General features: G+C 39.7%; 1 protein-coding gene across 1 annotated transcript in view; it reads right to left on the bottom strand.

Moving 5' to 3' along the window:
* DYNC1H1 (dynein cytoplasmic 1 heavy chain 1) overlaps positions 1-16,832 on the bottom strand; it is a 44,409-nt gene that overhangs the window by 18,369 nt on the left and 9,208 nt on the right. The window contains exons 11-41 of the mRNA XM_058807364.1: positions 16,615-16,761; positions 16,328-16,468; positions 16,019-16,195; positions 15,796-15,906; positions 15,594-15,713; positions 15,127-15,366; positions 14,464-14,619; positions 13,981-14,094; positions 13,255-13,365; positions 12,966-13,175; positions 12,418-12,564; positions 12,024-12,190; positions 11,164-11,337; positions 10,278-10,443; positions 10,009-10,197; positions 9,739-9,927; positions 8,785-9,067; positions 7,330-7,430; positions 5,715-5,874; positions 5,188-5,431; positions 4,816-4,999; positions 4,125-4,337; positions 3,739-3,977; positions 3,483-3,639; positions 2,862-3,089; positions 2,394-2,624; positions 2,143-2,283; positions 1,686-1,919; positions 889-1,095; positions 670-791; positions 160-325 (exon numbers count right to left, since the gene is read on the bottom strand). Of these exons, the coding sequence (XP_058663347.1) occupies positions 160-325; positions 670-791; positions 889-1,095; positions 1,686-1,919; positions 2,143-2,283; positions 2,394-2,624; positions 2,862-3,089; positions 3,483-3,639; positions 3,739-3,977; positions 4,125-4,337; positions 4,816-4,999; positions 5,188-5,431; positions 5,715-5,874; positions 7,330-7,430; positions 8,785-9,067; positions 9,739-9,927; positions 10,009-10,197; positions 10,278-10,443; positions 11,164-11,337; positions 12,024-12,190; positions 12,418-12,564; positions 12,966-13,175; positions 13,255-13,365; positions 13,981-14,094; positions 14,464-14,619; positions 15,127-15,366; positions 15,594-15,713; positions 15,796-15,906; positions 16,019-16,195; positions 16,328-16,468; positions 16,615-16,761 (5,469 nt within the window). The remainder of the gene's footprint in view (positions 1-159; positions 326-669; positions 792-888; positions 1,096-1,685; positions 1,920-2,142; positions 2,284-2,393; positions 2,625-2,861; positions 3,090-3,482; positions 3,640-3,738; positions 3,978-4,124; positions 4,338-4,815; positions 5,000-5,187; positions 5,432-5,714; positions 5,875-7,329; positions 7,431-8,784; positions 9,068-9,738; positions 9,928-10,008; positions 10,198-10,277; positions 10,444-11,163; positions 11,338-12,023; positions 12,191-12,417; positions 12,565-12,965; positions 13,176-13,254; positions 13,366-13,980; positions 14,095-14,463; positions 14,620-15,126; positions 15,367-15,593; positions 15,714-15,795; positions 15,907-16,018; positions 16,196-16,327; positions 16,469-16,614; positions 16,762-16,832) is intronic.

Below are 16,832 nucleotides of genomic sequence, written 5' to 3'. Positions count from 1 at the left end.
TTACTCTGACAGCATAATTCAGTCATTTTTGCCAGAACTCAAGTAATTAGTTGAGTTCTTGTACACATACTATCCATGAGAAAGGCTAACAACACATGTTAAATGAAGCATAGAAGAAAGCATTCTAACTGGAGTTTGGAGTTGCCCTTAACAAGTTACCTGAGACATTGTGTAGAACTCTACCATGGCAGCAGTGAGAGGCTCCGCATATGTGCGGAGTGATGGGATCAGCCTCAGCATTGCACGGTTGAATGTTCCATAGATCTGAGTAAGTGAAGCTGGCCCAGGATAGTCCACATAAACCACAGGAACATGTCGTAAAAATCTGAAAGATTAGCATATTTCACAGTACAGAAAGTCAAATTACTATCTGTATTCTCTTAGTTATCTTTTGCCAAAATTAAATAACTGTTTGATTCAAAACCATCATCAGCAGCTGTAGCTGGTTTGATTGCTCCCTTTCTCAAGTGTTTCAGACAGGTGACTCAACAGCCTAATACTGAGTTCACTGCTGGGCTTTCACAGTAAAAACCAAGCAGCAGGTAGTGCCAAACCAAGGAACAAAATTTCAGCACAACTGTTGTTAAACAAGTGTATTAAGAACAGATTACATAATCAATGCTTACATTTTGACTCCAATTGTTATCTAGAATTTACTAGACCCATTACCTATGTGATAGAGGTTTTCTTCCAGGATCAGTAGGTGGATTACATGCACCAACAAACTGAATTCTCTCTAGTTTCACCCATGTCTGGTCAGATGTACGGTAGAATCCTCCATGTTCTACCATCTGGAACAAAAACATAAAAATAAAATCAAATCAGTGGAACATTTTATTTCCCTATAAGTAGCTGTTCTGATACAGCTGATTACAAAGAAATACAAACCTGTCTAATGAAGGATATGACTCTCTGTGTGCCATACTTGTCCATATCTGGCAAGTTGATTTCATCACAGAACAGCACCAGCCACTTTCCTAACTGCACAGGAGCCAGCACCACTCCATTAGGGGTACGCCTGTATTCACAGTAGTGATCAAAAGTTTTCAACAGCAGTTCTGGAGTGGTAGCACTTGAAAAGTTGAGTCCAACCACCTTAAAAAGAGTATAGTGAAAAAAAATATTAAAATACATTAAGAATTGAAAGAGAGTATATCAAGAGTCCTGGAAACAGGCATGTTTGGCTGTTCACAATGGAAGTATATACACCATCTACATTACAAGTATATTACCACTATATACAGCTATGATACTCTTTGCTTCCCATTGCAGGTTCTCCATTTACCATGCAGGAATGCTTCCTGCCCAACCCTGTATTTTGAACTTGACAGCCTCATGTAACTGTCACCCAACCTAAATACACAGAAGGGTGAGAGCTACTCTTAAACATTTGCACAGTATTTTTAAATACTGAACGCAGGAATGCTTCTCTGTTACTAAAGTGGCAAAGGAATAAAGCAGCTTTAGGCTAAGGAACTTGAGAAATGAATTTGTATTCTCAACATGATATTTATTTTTTACTATATGTACACATGACTGACTGAGGTGAAGCTATCACTCACTGAGTTTTGACTAGGAAATAAATTTCATGCTATCTTTAATCTTAAAAATATTAAGGACTTGATACTAATCACAGATCCATGTGCACACACACACACATACACACACACAAGTCTCTTGTGTACCTCCATGTCAGGCAGAGCTCTGAGAGCACTGAAAAGGGTCATGGTCTTTCCAGAACCTGGTGGTCCACAGAGCACCAGAGGTTTGTGCTCTGCCAGCCAAGTGTACAGCAATGCCTCATGGCGAACTGTATCTAGGGTTGGCACTACAACATCAGGAGCTGCAACTTTGTGTGTTTCAACTTCAATTTGAGGAACTTTGGATTGCCATGGTACCCATTCACCTGTAATGGACACCTAGAAGCACAAAAAAATGGTTAGACAATTTAGAATAGGAATCCAGCTCAACCTTAGTTAAATTTATTTTTTTAAGTGACATCAAATTTTATGTGTTTGTTGAAGTATGAAACTGTAAAATTTAAGGTAGTCTAGCAGTTTATTCTCCAGGTTTGCCTCCAAAATCTAAAACAAGCTTTTAAGAAAATGAAAGAGCAACATTTCTAGCACCAGAAAGGTTTACCTCATAGTCAATGATAGGTATGTTGGGTGCAGTTGGCAGTGGCACAGTGGTGATTCTCCTAATGTATTCTCCCAGCTCTGCTCTCATTTTCAAACGACTGTCTCCAGAGAGAGACCACAGTATGGCATAGACCAGGTACCTCTGTAAGAAGCAAGAGCAGCAGCTATTGGTTTTGGAGTAAGGGAACAAAGCCCAGTGAGTAACTCAAATCCAGGCAAACACAGGAGTCACTAAGAGCAGGCTGCACGTACCTGGATGTAACGCTCCAGCTGGTCAATCTGCATGGGGAAGTCGGGGTGGTTGGCGTTGTACTGGGCCACGTTGCGGCAAGCCTGGTGCAGCATGGAGAACAGGGAGCCCAGGCAGCGCAGGCGCGTCAGGTCCATGATGTGCTCCAGCTTGAAGGCGTGCTCAAGGGCCTTGGTCACCAGGCCATTGGATGTGAAATATGGCTGCATTATTGTTGCAGCATCTCTCTGAATCTGTTGGGGGAGACAAACACTGCTCTAAGCATTTGCTTTTCATTTGACTACCAGACAGAAAGAAAGGGTTTTGTTGAAAAGGTTTGAAATGCTTCATATTAAAAAAAAAAATAAAAAGGAAAAATATGTAAAGAGGAAGTCAGCTTTTCTTTGATAGGCTGTCATAAATTCTACTATGGTGTACCTGTGATACAAGCATTTTTACTACTTTATCCCATAATGAAATCTAAGTTATACCTGCAACATTGGGGATGCTGCTTCTTCTCCTTCATCTTCTTTGCCCTTTCGCCTGCGCTGAGCTTCCTCCTCACCTTCATCCAGAGGAATGCTTCTTAGTCTGGCCAGGAAGTTATTGAATATCATGTCTGTACTGAGAACATCCTCACTGAACCAGACCATACCACACCTTGACACAGTAGCCAAAGTGGCATATTTCAGATCCTGTACTTCAAACATGATACGCACCTGAAAAAAGAAATTTTAAACAACATGTAGGAGTAAAAACAATAAACCAAAACAATACAAACACTCTTTCCCTGAAAAAACAGAGAGCTTTTAAAATATGCAGATTTGCATTTAGACTTCCGAATAATTAACATCACCATTATACTGCCTTAAGGTAAGTTCATCATTATTGACATTTACCATAAGACTTATATAATTCACATTTTGTCTTACAGGGTCTGACTAAGTGTAACATGAAATGTTTCCACAAAAACCCTTTACTCCAGCAAACCACAATCTGATCTCAGTATTACTTTGCTTGTGATGAGAAAGAGGCACAACACTAGTACATATTAAATTACACCAACAAGCTTATACACAGCACATAAACACAACATAAAAAAGTAACATTACATTTGGTGGGAGGCTGAGACGTTCCCCATTTGGCAGAGTCAGAAGTTTGTTGTCATCCAGAACAGAGTTCAAGTTCTCAACCCATTCAGGGTCTACATCACCATCAAAGATAATCCACTGACGTTTCTGTAGTTCACCTCTCACATTGTCTATGATTCTATATTAAAGAAAATATTATCGAAGGAGAGAATTAAGGTGAGTTTATCCTAGGCACAAATGTACCAGCCATTTTGTATTTGTGTTATTACAGACTTACTTCCTCAGGACATGTGTAAACAAGCCATCTGTCCATTCCCTGGTATTTGGATCCAAAGTACCATAGAGGTGATCTTTGCTGATTGCTTTTGGATCTATAATGTGAGCAACACCTTCCACACCCTCCAGCCGCTCAAGGGCCTTCAGAAGTACTCTCCAGGCCATGCTCTTTCCACTTCCAGAGGGACCAACCATCATCAAACCATGATTTATCTGTGTAATCTGATACAGCTGAAGAACCTGTGACACAGTAATGTACCAATTAACTTTTAGGTACGGTTTGTTTAAGACAAGAAAAATTTAAAAGCTTTCGACTTTTCATAATATAAAAGGAAATTTAGTCTTAAACATAAACTTCAACTGCACATTTTCAGTTTGGTATTTTACCTTTTCAACCCACATGCCACCAACTTCTTCTCCATCACCATAGGTAAGGTACATTTCCTGACACACTTTCTTAAGCTCCTCTCTCAAGGCTGTCATCTCTCCACGGTGATACTGCACTCCAGGGAATACATCAGAAAGGAGACTGAACAGCAGTGGAATGTCTTCTGCAACCAGTTTTGGTACCATAGTTTCACATACACTTTGGATCAGGATCTGCAGAGAAAGAGTCACATTCCATTGAAGATTTGTTAAGTTCACTTTACCAAACGTGTTTGACAAGGAATACTTCACTAAATAATTTAGTGATTAAGCATCAGACCAGGGTAGTCTTAGTCAAAACAACTGTTGATGTGGTTTCCACTTTGGAACTACTCAGTGATTTCCTAGTGATTTGCAGTTTATACAAGTCCTTCCTAAGTCTCTTCATTATGCTTTTGGCATTAATTGCTGAGACACTGTGCAGCAATAAATGTCATGGATGCACCACCTCATATGAATAAAATTTTCACTATGATTTAGGGATTTAGAAGTCGTGTTTAACTTGGTGCTTTTAAGCTATCAAATTACCTTTGGTAAATAACATTATTTTGTTCACATGGCTTAATACTAAATGGTAAACACTGAAGGGTTACTTTCTTTGTTTAGTGTGCACCCTTTATCACAGAATTAAAGGACTTTACACACACATTACCTCTTGCTCTGGCAAGTTCTCAGCGATTTCTCCCTCATCAACGACTTCCCCACGCTCTTCCTTCTCCCGCTTTATCTTCTGAATCCTCTCCCTCTTCACATTACCTGCACTAACCAGCACACTCTTCAGTGCTCTCAGGCCAAAATCATAGTGACTTTGGGAGGACAGCTGTTCATCACAAAGCCTAAGAAGCAAAAGAGATGAAACACAATTTGATTCTCAGTATAAACCAACATAACACTCAGTAAATGCCATTCTCTACTTGAAACTATTGCTTCAAATGATTGCTGCACAATGTGCTTAGTGAGTTGTGGAGAATATTACAGCTTTGAAGTTCTATTATTACTGACTGCAGTCAAACTTGTTACTCACTTGAAGAACGGCACTATCTTATTGGCAAGAACTTCAGCAGTACGGAAGCCTTGGGAGTACAGCATGACCTGGGCAATCAACTGACGGTCTGGTTTTGTCATTGCCAAGCTACGGAACAACTTCTTCAAATTGTCAGGCAGATTGGATCTGCCTGCATAGCCAGGGTTCATGGTGATGAAGATAGCCATGTCAGGGCTCACTTTGACTTGTTTGTTCAGCAGCTCACAGGTAATGGGTGTTGCAGCTGAAAAGAGAGTGCATTTAGTTATACCTGAGTCAGTGATCCAACACTGAGAACTGAAGTCACACATTATTCTATTTTAGTTTCCTACAGTAAAGAACAGCAGGTTCTCCAGTACTGCAAGTCAAGCAGTATACATTTCTACCAGCTGAAAGTTACATCATATATATTTAAGTTTTGACATAAAGTAGCTTCATCCTTGCATAATTTGCAAGAAACGTAGCAGAGCAACAAAACATGAAGGATATTAGAGAAGCATGAAGGATGTTAGAGAAGAATTACATACTCTTGTCATAGTTGGGGTTGGAATGCTCTCTCAAGGCTTCCTGGATGCACTGAACTTGCTGTGAAACTGCAGAGAGCATTCTCTCCTCCAGTCTGTTGAACTCATCAAAGCAGCCCCACGCGCCCACTTGGCAAAGTCCCACAAAGATTCGTCCCATTGCCTGCACACAGAGGGGGAAATTCACTCAGTTGCATTGGCAAAAGGAGCAGAGAAGAGCACTTTATACAATGCATCCAAGGCAGGAAGTTTATTTGTCTGTTACTGTATTTGTAGTATTGTAAGAGTTATGAAAGGGTTCTGAAGTTCAGCTTTCACTGCTTCACAGAACCACAGATCATAACTCCCTGTACTTCACACTGCACTGCAGTGTTTCCAAAACAGGCAAACTAAGTCCACTGCATAATGTTTTGTTTGCTAACACCATTAACATCAGGTGCAGTTCTAGTCCTTTATTGCAAGGAGGGTACAAGAATTACAAAACATTTCGGAAGAGTAAATTGGGTGGCCAGAGTATGATAACCTTTCTACATAAAGAACAACCTTTAAGGTAAGATTCTGTAGAGGGAACATGATGGAGGTCTACAATCTACTGGTTTCAGATGAATATGAATCAATTATTCACTGTCTTTTCTACTACAAGAACTTAGGAATCATTGAAAAAAGACAAAAAGAAGCTGCCCTTTTATGAAGTGCATAGTAATAGTGCACAGTGGAACAATTTGGTAAAGATGTTCTAGAACCAACTGTGTAAGTGGATTTAAGGGGAGAAATGGTACATTAAAAAAGGTTCACTGGATCATGAACAGAGTAACACTTCCACTGGGACATCCTGATTGTTCTAACTGTCAGAGGGAGGAAGTGAGCTGGGGCAAGGAGGATCACATTATCTGTGATATCAAAACTCCCTAGGCATTTTCTTACAGTCACCCCTACAAGCCAAATGTTGGTTAAATGGCATTCTGATCTGGTCAAACTACTGCTGCAGAGGAAAAAAAACAGGTAGAATCCATAAAGTTTAGTGCCTTCTTGTCCATGTTTTATATTGTTTTTTATCTATACACTTGACCAAGGATTTTATTTTAAGATAATTTGCTGTGTTACAGTTTAGACACATTTCATCTGGTTCTCAGTTTGAAGATGTCATTAATCTTCAAATGCCTGGATAAATTTTCTCAAGTTTTGAAGAATTCTTCACACATTGAGATAAACTGCACATCTGTGTTGTAAAGGATAATTAGGTAATAGTACAGCTACTTCAGTAATCTCACACTCTCATCTATTCCTCATTCAACCAGTCCTATAAATGCAAACTACATAGTTTAAGATACTTTCCTAAAGCCAGTCTTAAGCCCCTGCCCCTGTACTTCCTTTCCCTCCATTTGCTGTTACAGAACTACCTGTTCAAAAGCACAGAACCTCCGCTCTAGCAATGTTCCATCCCACTTCTGCTTTAGGCATTTTTTTGTTACAGAGGTTCTATGACCAACAGATACCAGCTCAGTTAGGATTTCTACATAATCATCTTGAAAATAAACATTGCTGGCTGTTTCAGGGTCCTGAAGAGATTCCTATTTGTTGTTAACAAAGACTACATTGTTTTTATCAAACAGCTTACCTGGAAGTCAAATGTTTCATCACAGTTGAAAACCAACACAAAGCGGCCGAGCTGATGTCCAAGAGCTTTAACAGATTCTGTTTTCCCAGTCCCAGCAGGACCTGTTTTTGAAATGGAATGGACATGCTTTAGAATTCATCATCTGAATAGCACTGCCAACTCATGTAATCTGCCAGCATGTGGATTCTGAAGGTGCCTGTTCAATCAAGAGACTTCAAACAAGACCTGAAACTGTTTTGACTTCCCCCAAAAGACCATTTTGTTCTTTGCTACCTTAGTTAAAAGTGTCCTGCATGTTCATATTAACACTGTACTGTGGGGATGCACTTCCTTTCCTCAGTCCACCCCCTAAACCCCATCCTAGGCCACACTATAGTCTCAGGAATGCTTGTTAAGCTATGGCCTACATTAACAGCACCAGTTAGCTCCCCTTGTGCTTATCAGAAACCTTGTCTGCTCCCACAGCTTCCCTTGTCTAACAAGCTCCTGTTTTCTACTTAAATAGCCTTGAGACTTCTTTTTTCTCTCTGAACAACAGAGCAAGTAGAATAATATTTTTGTTGTTGGACTTTTCAAGGAAAGTTCCAGCAACCACCAACTCAGATTGTGGCCAGGATGGAAATTTACTGGTGACTAAAATCAGTAATTTTGCAACTCCATAAAAAGTGGTCCTAAGTGAGACTCTTACTGCAGCAGGCTGTGACCAGGATCTCCCTCCCAGTGGGATGCCTCTTGGAGCTTGTCATGTCTCCAGTTTGCAATGGAGGATTGCCACTGAAAGTTGACAATTGAACCTGGACTGATATCTCCCACTCCTTGAGACCCAACCCTTCATCTCTGGAGAGATGCAAAGGCATCTGATGTATTTCACTGAATTTAAGGTGAGTTTTTCATAGGTATACCTTTGCACATACTTCATGTCTGTGTGCCTTATGAGTGTTGCCAATTTAGGTCTGTAATTACTCTAAACATTTTGTCAAATTACTGCTGTGCTTATAGAAAATCCTACTGAATAATTTTGTTTTAAATTAATAAATTGTTCAAGTATTGATATTATTGTACTGATTAGATAATTAAGTTTTCTAAACCCTTTAGACCTAAACTGGATCCGGTCTAAAGCTAAGTTTGGCAAGGGAGTCCACTCTGACCCTTGTGACACAACAGCAGTCTCCCTAACCCCTCTGCATCCCTTACACTTATCCCTGCTTTTCCTTCTGTGCCCCCAGTCTCCACATAAACCATTTTAGATTTATTTTCATCAGATTTTTCCTTGTGTTCTTTATCTATATAGTAAGTAATAAAATGAACCTTGCCATACAACTTGCTGTGCTTTAACAAATTCCTATTAAACCTGCCTTTACTGATTTCTCACTGGTGATTCTTTAAGTGACCTAAACCCCTCATTCTCATATATATTAGACTTAAGAATTTTATACACTTGTCTCCCAAACTTACCAAATGGTGATCCTCCAAGTCTTGCCTCCAGGGCCTGTGTCATTGTCAGGTAGCAGCGGTCAGTGAGAGGAGTCTGCACCAGCTTATCCTGAACCCCAAGGTACTCAAAGCCATAGTTGAATTTGGCATTTGCCATCTGAATGGAGAGCTGCTGCAACACATCTGTCTGCTTTGGGTCAAAGTAGAACCGCATCTGGCTGAGCCACTCGAAGGATTTGGAGTTGTCGATCTTGCTTTTGATCAGTGATCTTGTAACATCTCTCTGGTGCACCAGCTCAGTGATCTGTAGAAGGAAAGAACTCCTTAACACCACAACAATACAAGCCAATAAACACAGGCTAATAAAGACAGGAATCCTAGAGCTTCTCAGATTAGCACAGTGAACTGCCATCACTTAGAAATCATGACCTAAAACCAGTCTCTGGTTTAAAAACCTGTTGCTACAAAGCCAAAACTAACAATGTTGCCTACTGCTCTTAATGACTTTCCTAGTTTACAGCAAAGCCCAGTAGCCTGTTAATCTATTACACTGCTGAACTTGGTATTTTACTTGCCAGAAACCAGGTATCTCCCTCTAGAAATAACCCAGGATGATTTTAATTCTCCCTCCACCTCCAATCACTATCTACAATCAAAAGCATATTATGATTACAAAAATAAGCAACTTAATGACATATTTCACATCTGAATGAAAAGATCAGTAACTTCCATACCTGGAAGATCCAGTTTGAAGACCAATTCCTGAGACAGCATATCATATGATATCATGAATTAAGCTGACAAGAATGAAAACTACCACCACCTACATTAAGGATCAGGCCTTAATGTAACTGCTTAAATCACACTAAATCTTTTGCTGGAGGAATAGTAAATCTTAGACTGATCAATTTTTTTCTTTAAAATTTAAAAATGCTCACCTGTAAACCCTGAAGAGGAAAGGAAGTTTTTACTTACCAAGTGCTCCAGTTTCCTTCTGCGAAGGGGTGGCTGCTCCATCAGCACAGAGTCTGCCAGGACATTGAGTGTGACCTCAACATTGGCTAGCACAGACTGGAGAGGGCTGTTGTCTCCACCTCCACCATTGAGGGCTGACTCCACATTCTCAGACCAAGCAATCTGGGCTGACAGCACAACAAGTTGAGCCTGTGTAAAAAAACCCTCATCAGATAGTTTTCCTTGCTGAAGAACCAAGCTGCAGTATACTTTAGTGTTCCACATTAATACCTGGTATTTGTCAATCCAAGAGATGTAGACTGCTGGATCAATTGAAGTTGCTTTTCCAAAGATTTCTACTTCAGTAACAGACTCTGCAAGCAATTTAGCAAGGGTCACTCTCATCTCTTTCTCAACAAGAGTGAGCCACTCATTGATCTTGGGATGTTCTGTGATGGAGACTGGTGTTTTGAACAGCACCTGCAAGAATTAAAGGTTTAAGTCAGCCCACATCCACTTATTTTCAGAATTTTATTTAAAAAGAAATACTGCAGCTATACCTCCTCTCCTTCACGTGAGGATATTCCAAGAACCACAGAATTGTCTTCATTGAGAATAATGCTAGAAACTCCAGCAAACATTTTCTTGAAGTGTTTCTGCAACTTAGCCACATTTTTGCTGTTTCCAATGATTTCAAGCAAGTCTTCATCACCAACAAAGTAGAACCTATTAATCACATAAAATCAGATCTATATCAGAACTTCAACTATCACTTTAAATTTATAATTTATGCTTCATCCATGGCCACCACACAGAAGTAACTGACAACCATTTCCTCAACATTGCAAGTGTGCATGAACCACAAATTTGCTAGCAGTTATACCCTAGTGCTACCTTTAAGTTCATGTGGTCTGTACCATACAGAAGTGTACACATGCTCCATAGTGTGGATAATTTTCTTATCCATCTCTGAAATACCAACAGTAGAGTTTGGGATTGAATTGCCTGTCAGGAAGAAGAACTCCCACTCAGTACCTCCCTCACTCTTATTTTCTCATGCTAAGTGACAAACTAGTTGAGTACTACAGGTAAGTCAAAATCAATGACCTAAATACTGGACTGTGACAATTCAGACACTGTCCTTTAATCAAATGGCAGAAGAACCTCTTCAGTTTACAGAAATCAACTGCAATGGTTCCTTAGGCAATATCCAAATCCTGAAACCAGCCACAGATGAGCAAGTAAGGGAAGTTTCAGCCCCACTTCTGGAGAAGTAGCTGTAACTGAATTATGTATATAGACAATAGCTAAATAAATGGTCATAACATCTCATATATATGCACCACAGAACTGGTAGAGGCTTTCCAGAGCAGTACACCAATTCCTGCATCAGATTAAACAGGAGAAACAGGAAACATCAGATTACTTCAGGAGTCAACTGCTTACCGAGGGAAAGAGGACCTCTCCCTTTCCAAGTACTCTCCCAGGGCTTTCTGTATCTTCCCAAGCAAGTCTGCCAGTCTCTCTAATGATCTCTGCACACCCTGAATGTTCAGAACATCCATCACAAGTGGAGATTTGGACACCTTTTTCATGAGTGCCAAGAATTCAGTGCTGATGCTGCAAGTAAAATAATACAATACATTAGTGCAAATTCAGTAACCACAGGCCTAAAGAACACCAAAGTTATTTGTCTCTAAATGACCACTCCACCTCTAATGGCTACAGCAGCTCTAGGGAACACAAGCTTAAATTCCCCAAATTACTCTTCATCTACCTCAAGCCCCCAACAACAAAATCTCACTTCTTTGCAATGTTCAATCTACCAAGTCCAGAGCAGGTCTGCTTATCTTTACCTCTTGAAGTGACACATAAATCTGATTCTTGATCTGAGTGGAAGCGTGTGGAATGAGTAAGTATGATCAGACCAACTTAAAAGAGAGGAAGTAAATAATGTTTAAAGGGTGACATTAAAGGCTGCAGCAACAGAAATTTGCCTGTCTGTTGCAGCCACAATGCCAGAAAAAACCCTTGAACTAACTGATAGGAAGTAGCAAGGAAAACTACCTGAGTCCAAATCATCTCCTAAAAATTGTACATCAGCCCACTTACTACAAACATTTTCTGCCATAGTTGCACCTCTTTGCTTGATGAACTTGTATCTACAGCAGCTGTAATCCAGTTGGACCAGGTAAGAATTAAGCCAGTATTTCAACTCAGGGAGTGCTACAGAGAGTCATGAAGTTTCAGGCCTGCCCACAGGGTGCCCCAAGGGAGGCAAGAAAACAACAAAATGACAAAGTTACCTCTGGAACCGCTGGGTCTCCACAGGCAGCAGGTGCTTGATGTCTGCACTGCCAGTAAAGATACCCTCCAGGTACACCCAGCGCCTCTGGACATCAATCCAGACATCAAAGAGTGCCATGATACGGTTCAGCTTATCTTCCCAGCTAAGGGCATCCTCCTCAAACACCTGAAGTTTAAACACTACATTAATATTCATTTTAATGTTATAAAGTGCTTGTCTACTAATAATTATTAGAGGAAACAGTTTTTTGAGAGTTACAAAGTATGCATTATACAAATAACAGTCTGTCAGCTTTAAACACTGAATATAGTCCCTGCTGACAAAAATATAAACTAAACAGAAGGGGAAAGCAGAAATAAACAAAAATTCTTTAGCTTCGCTCTCCATTTTACCTTGTAGTATGGTGACAGCTTCATAGCAGACACGCTGTTAATGTGCTCCTTGACTTTGTTGAAAAGGTCATCCCACCCCCGAATCAAACGACACTTGTTCTGGTAATTGACCAAGTCCAGTTCATAGGTGTTCCACACTTCTCTTATCTGAAGAAAAAGATGTTTAAGATATGACATCAATAATTTCTGCACCAACATGGTTACAATCAGATACTATTTTTGTATCTGATTGTAGGAATCAGATACTATTTTTTTTTACCCAAAGGTTCTGGCTTTATACTTAAGCTTTTGTTAAAAATACTGAGACTATGATGCAGTTCCAGGTGGGATTTTTGCAGTTACCACCAATAACTGCTTTTCCCAAATACTGCAAGTTTCATCAGAAGAAGTTTACAAAGCTTTAAATTGCTCCCCAAAACAGAACAAACCACGGAGTCTTGGCACTTGTTTCAACAGCTTAGAGTGACAAGTTAACTACACAAGTAGCCACTTAACAGCAACCCTACAGATTTGCTATTACATGCATACATACAAGGGCTGATACTAACCTGTTTCAAGAACTCTTCCAAAGCCATTTCTCCCTGAGCCACAAGCAGAACATCTTTGACAATTGCTTCATTTCTCTGTAGATCGACATCCCAGATCTGGCCCAGGGTCAGTTCTGAGACAACCCAGTTAACATGAAGCCTCTTCATCAGTTGTTTCCAGTGTCGGTCTTTAAGTGCCTCGGATTTCAGTTCAATAACTAACATGTTTATCTACAGAAGAAAATAAAGCAAGTTACATCTTTGAACTTGAATATAAAACACATGCATTTCAGAAAGGTGGGCAACTTACCTTCATGTAGCCCTTCAGAAGTCTCTGGACATACTCATAGGAGGCGTACTGTCGCAAACGGGCAGGGAAGTTTTTCAGCTGGTTCAGCAGACCATCCAAGTTTTGTCGAAGCTGTCAGTAACACAAAAGCAATGAAGCCTTTCTCTACAAGTCCTGTGCACATAACCATAGAAATTATCTATACATTTGTTACAAAAAACTCTCTCTAATGAGATATTAGCAACAGGACAGCATTTACAAGTGTTAGCCTTGTTTGCCTAAGATGTGGTTACTCTACAGCTGAGAATGTAATTTTATTGGTCTGACTGAGATTCATGATGCAGTCTTGTCACAGGCAGTTAGTTTATAGATTAGTGTTCTTTCTGCTCCTTACCTCCTGAGCACTGAACTAAAATCAATGCTGTTTACCCAACTGTATAATGAAGTTTCTCTAATGAGGTCCAACAGACTATTTAAAAACAGCAGTTTCTTCTCTGCAGATGCAGTCAAATCTCAAACTATGGAAGCTGCATAAATTCCCTGTAGGATTACTTAAATTATGACAATCCTGTGAATATTTTTTATCTTACTTTCAGAAGAAACATGCTCACAATATATTGAAAAAGGTACCTAAACACTGAAAATTATCTAGACTGACAATAGAGCAAGTCTGTCTCAAGAGGTCTAATTCCTAATTTACATATACTTGTAGCAGTAATATTGTTAATGTACACCAAAGTGAAGTACCTTGCGAGGCTGTACTGAGACCCAGGGTTGTTCTTTCATTTGATCAATTTGTTCCCAGACCTTAGAGAGTTCAGACCAGACACCTTTGAGATCCTGCAGCTCTTCAAGGGCTACCTGTAATAAAGGATGTATCAAACATCAGCAGTTACTCCTAATTTCGTCAAAGTCAATAGCATGGGTGAGTTAAACAAAATACTTCTAATCCATCAAAAACCTTTGAATAATTTGCCAGCTCAACAGAACTGCAAGAGCAAGTGACCAAGATGAAATTTTCCATCTCAGCTCAGTTAACAGTTTCAAAAGAATAAGACAGTCAAGGAAGAGATCACAGACAAGCTCTGAAGGCTAAAACTGAGTAAGTGTGGAGACTGTGCCCTGATATTGGTACAGCACACACTACGAGTCACTCTCCTGAGGGAGAAAACGATGGAACTGAAACATTTTAATCCAAAACTGTCAGGAAGGTGTGTGAGCAGGTTGTACCTGGACACGCTCCTCACTGCCACTGAGCAGCCCAGTGTCTGTGAGTTCCAGAGCTTCCTTGGCCTTGGCACACTTCTCACGGTCATCCTTCAGCCTGCCGAATTTTCCTTCGTAAATGGTAAGAGCTTGAAGAGCCTCTTCTGGACGCAGATTTCCCTAAAGTTTGCACAGGATACATTAATCCAACAATCCTACAGCTATGATGAAGGCAAGTTAAAAGTAGGGACTAAATATAAATGTTGGTTTGTTAGTAGAGACTAAATATAAATAATAAGACAACATATTATTCCACAATAAGTTCCATTTCATTTTTACATGCAGTTTTTGGCTTTACTAAAAAGTACTCCAGAAAAAAAAAAGGCAAAAAGCAGCTTACTTCTGAATCCTTCTACACGCATATCTCTGACATATACTTGTTTCAGACAAAGCTCTCTTAGTCAATGAAGCAATTTACTTTTCTGCACCTAAGAGAGGCCTAAGTTTTAAGAGTAAATTTCTCTCTCCAACTATTGCCAAAAATCAACACACTTATTATAAGTTATTATAGAATGCTTAAAAAGACTTTTACTGTCACCTAAAATGAAAATTTGCAAAAAAAGCATAAAAACAAACTGAATGCAGAAAATCTACCTCATTCACTGAATATTAACCATCACTACTTACTGTTACAGGCTTTGTTTTCTCCCAGTCTGTCAGCAAGTCAGTTGTTCGGCTCTCCACTGCACGATCCTCTTGAACTATTTTCATCTGCAGATTTGCTACTTGTTGTTGAATGGCAGAATCCTTCCTCCGCATGATATCATTGAAGGCACCCCATTCTCCTTCAATGTTGTCAATGTAGAGCCAAGAGGAGGGGAACTGGAACCTTTGCTTCTCAAGCAAGCGCTGACCATTGCGATAAAGCTACAAGACACAGTGGTTTTAAGTTAAAAATACAAAATTTAAGCTGCAAGGCTAAATAAACACACTTTAATAAATGCTCACTATAGAGCTCACAGGATTTTTCAGAATACGAATTTAAAATCTGTCCTTAAGAGGACCTGAGTATTATTTTATGATGAAGCTGCATTTTATGAGCTAAGCCTGACATTCCACAAGTCAGAATCATTAACAAAAGACAACAAACATACCTCAACTTGCTTTTCAAACTGTTTGATTTTACGTTTCAAGGACTGCACGTATGTGATGAATGTCACGGCATCTGATGTGCTAGCAGTGTCCACAGAATGCTGCTCCAGCTCTTGCCGGGACTGTTAAGGGCACAAATCAATGTTTTAGCATTCTACAACAGTTGATCTGAAAGTGAAAAACTGGAATTAAGACTGTTCTTACCTTAGAAATTTGTGAATGAAACTCTGTCATGTTCTGACCAAGCATTTGGCCAAATTTGCTGAGCACCTCCTTATGCCAGGAGTCATACTTTAAGTTCACCTTTGATTGTACCTACAAGTGAATAATATTACATAACAGTAAGTTGTCACCCTTGCTATTTTCTGTTATACACCTTTTCTGAAATTCAATGCATTTATCACAACAAATAATTAAGATTTCTCACCTTGCCATAGTCTATGACAACAGGTCCAAATTCCTTTCTGGTTTCTGCATTGTCAAATGTTCCTCTTGCCTTTCTTATCTGAACCAAAAGGGCCTGCCACTTATTCAGGTCTTCTCCAAGACGGTTGTATATATTTTCAGCCTGCATGTCCCACAGACACTGGTACTGCAGCCAAACCTGATGGAGGTATTTCACAATGTTCAGAACTTCTCCAGTATATTCCAAAACAATTGTTTCCCTCCAGCCCCCAGGAAAACTGAGAGTCCATGTTAATTTTAGCTGTTCCACTATATCCTGTCAGCCTCCTACCTTGACATACTGCTCCACTTCAGTCACAATTCCCATGACAGCTGAGTATGACTCCTCCAGGGCTGCAGGGCCATCAGGCATCCTTGTCAATGCATTACGATAGAACTTCTCTTCCTCAGACAGCTCATAGTGCACTCCAACCTAAGAACCACAGTTACACTTGTGATATACACAAACTTCCAGGGCACTCAGGTTTGGTTTTAGATCAACACACTAATATATTGAGGACAGCTAATTACTAAGTGAAAGCAATTGCTCTGACTTAGATACAGCTTCATTACACTTACCTGGTATCTCTGACTTTGAATTCTTGGCAGCGACAGGATTACCATTTTCCAAGAAAACATTTCTTGGTAAAGTTTGTATCTACAGTCTTCAATTGGTGGATTCAAGTAGATCACCTGGTTGGTTATTCTTAGTTCATGTACAATGTTCTGCAAAAATAGTAAAAACCCACAATTTTACTGGCAGATACTGCTACATATAGACAAGAATTTTGGACTTC

Source organism: Ammospiza caudacuta, chromosome 6, assembly GCF_027887145.1.
Source record: "Ammospiza caudacuta isolate bAmmCau1 chromosome 6, bAmmCau1.pri, whole genome shotgun sequence".
Taxonomy (NCBI): Eukaryota; Metazoa; Chordata; class Aves; order Passeriformes; family Passerellidae; genus Ammospiza; species Ammospiza caudacuta.
This window is presented reverse-complemented; position numbering and strand designations above follow the sequence as displayed.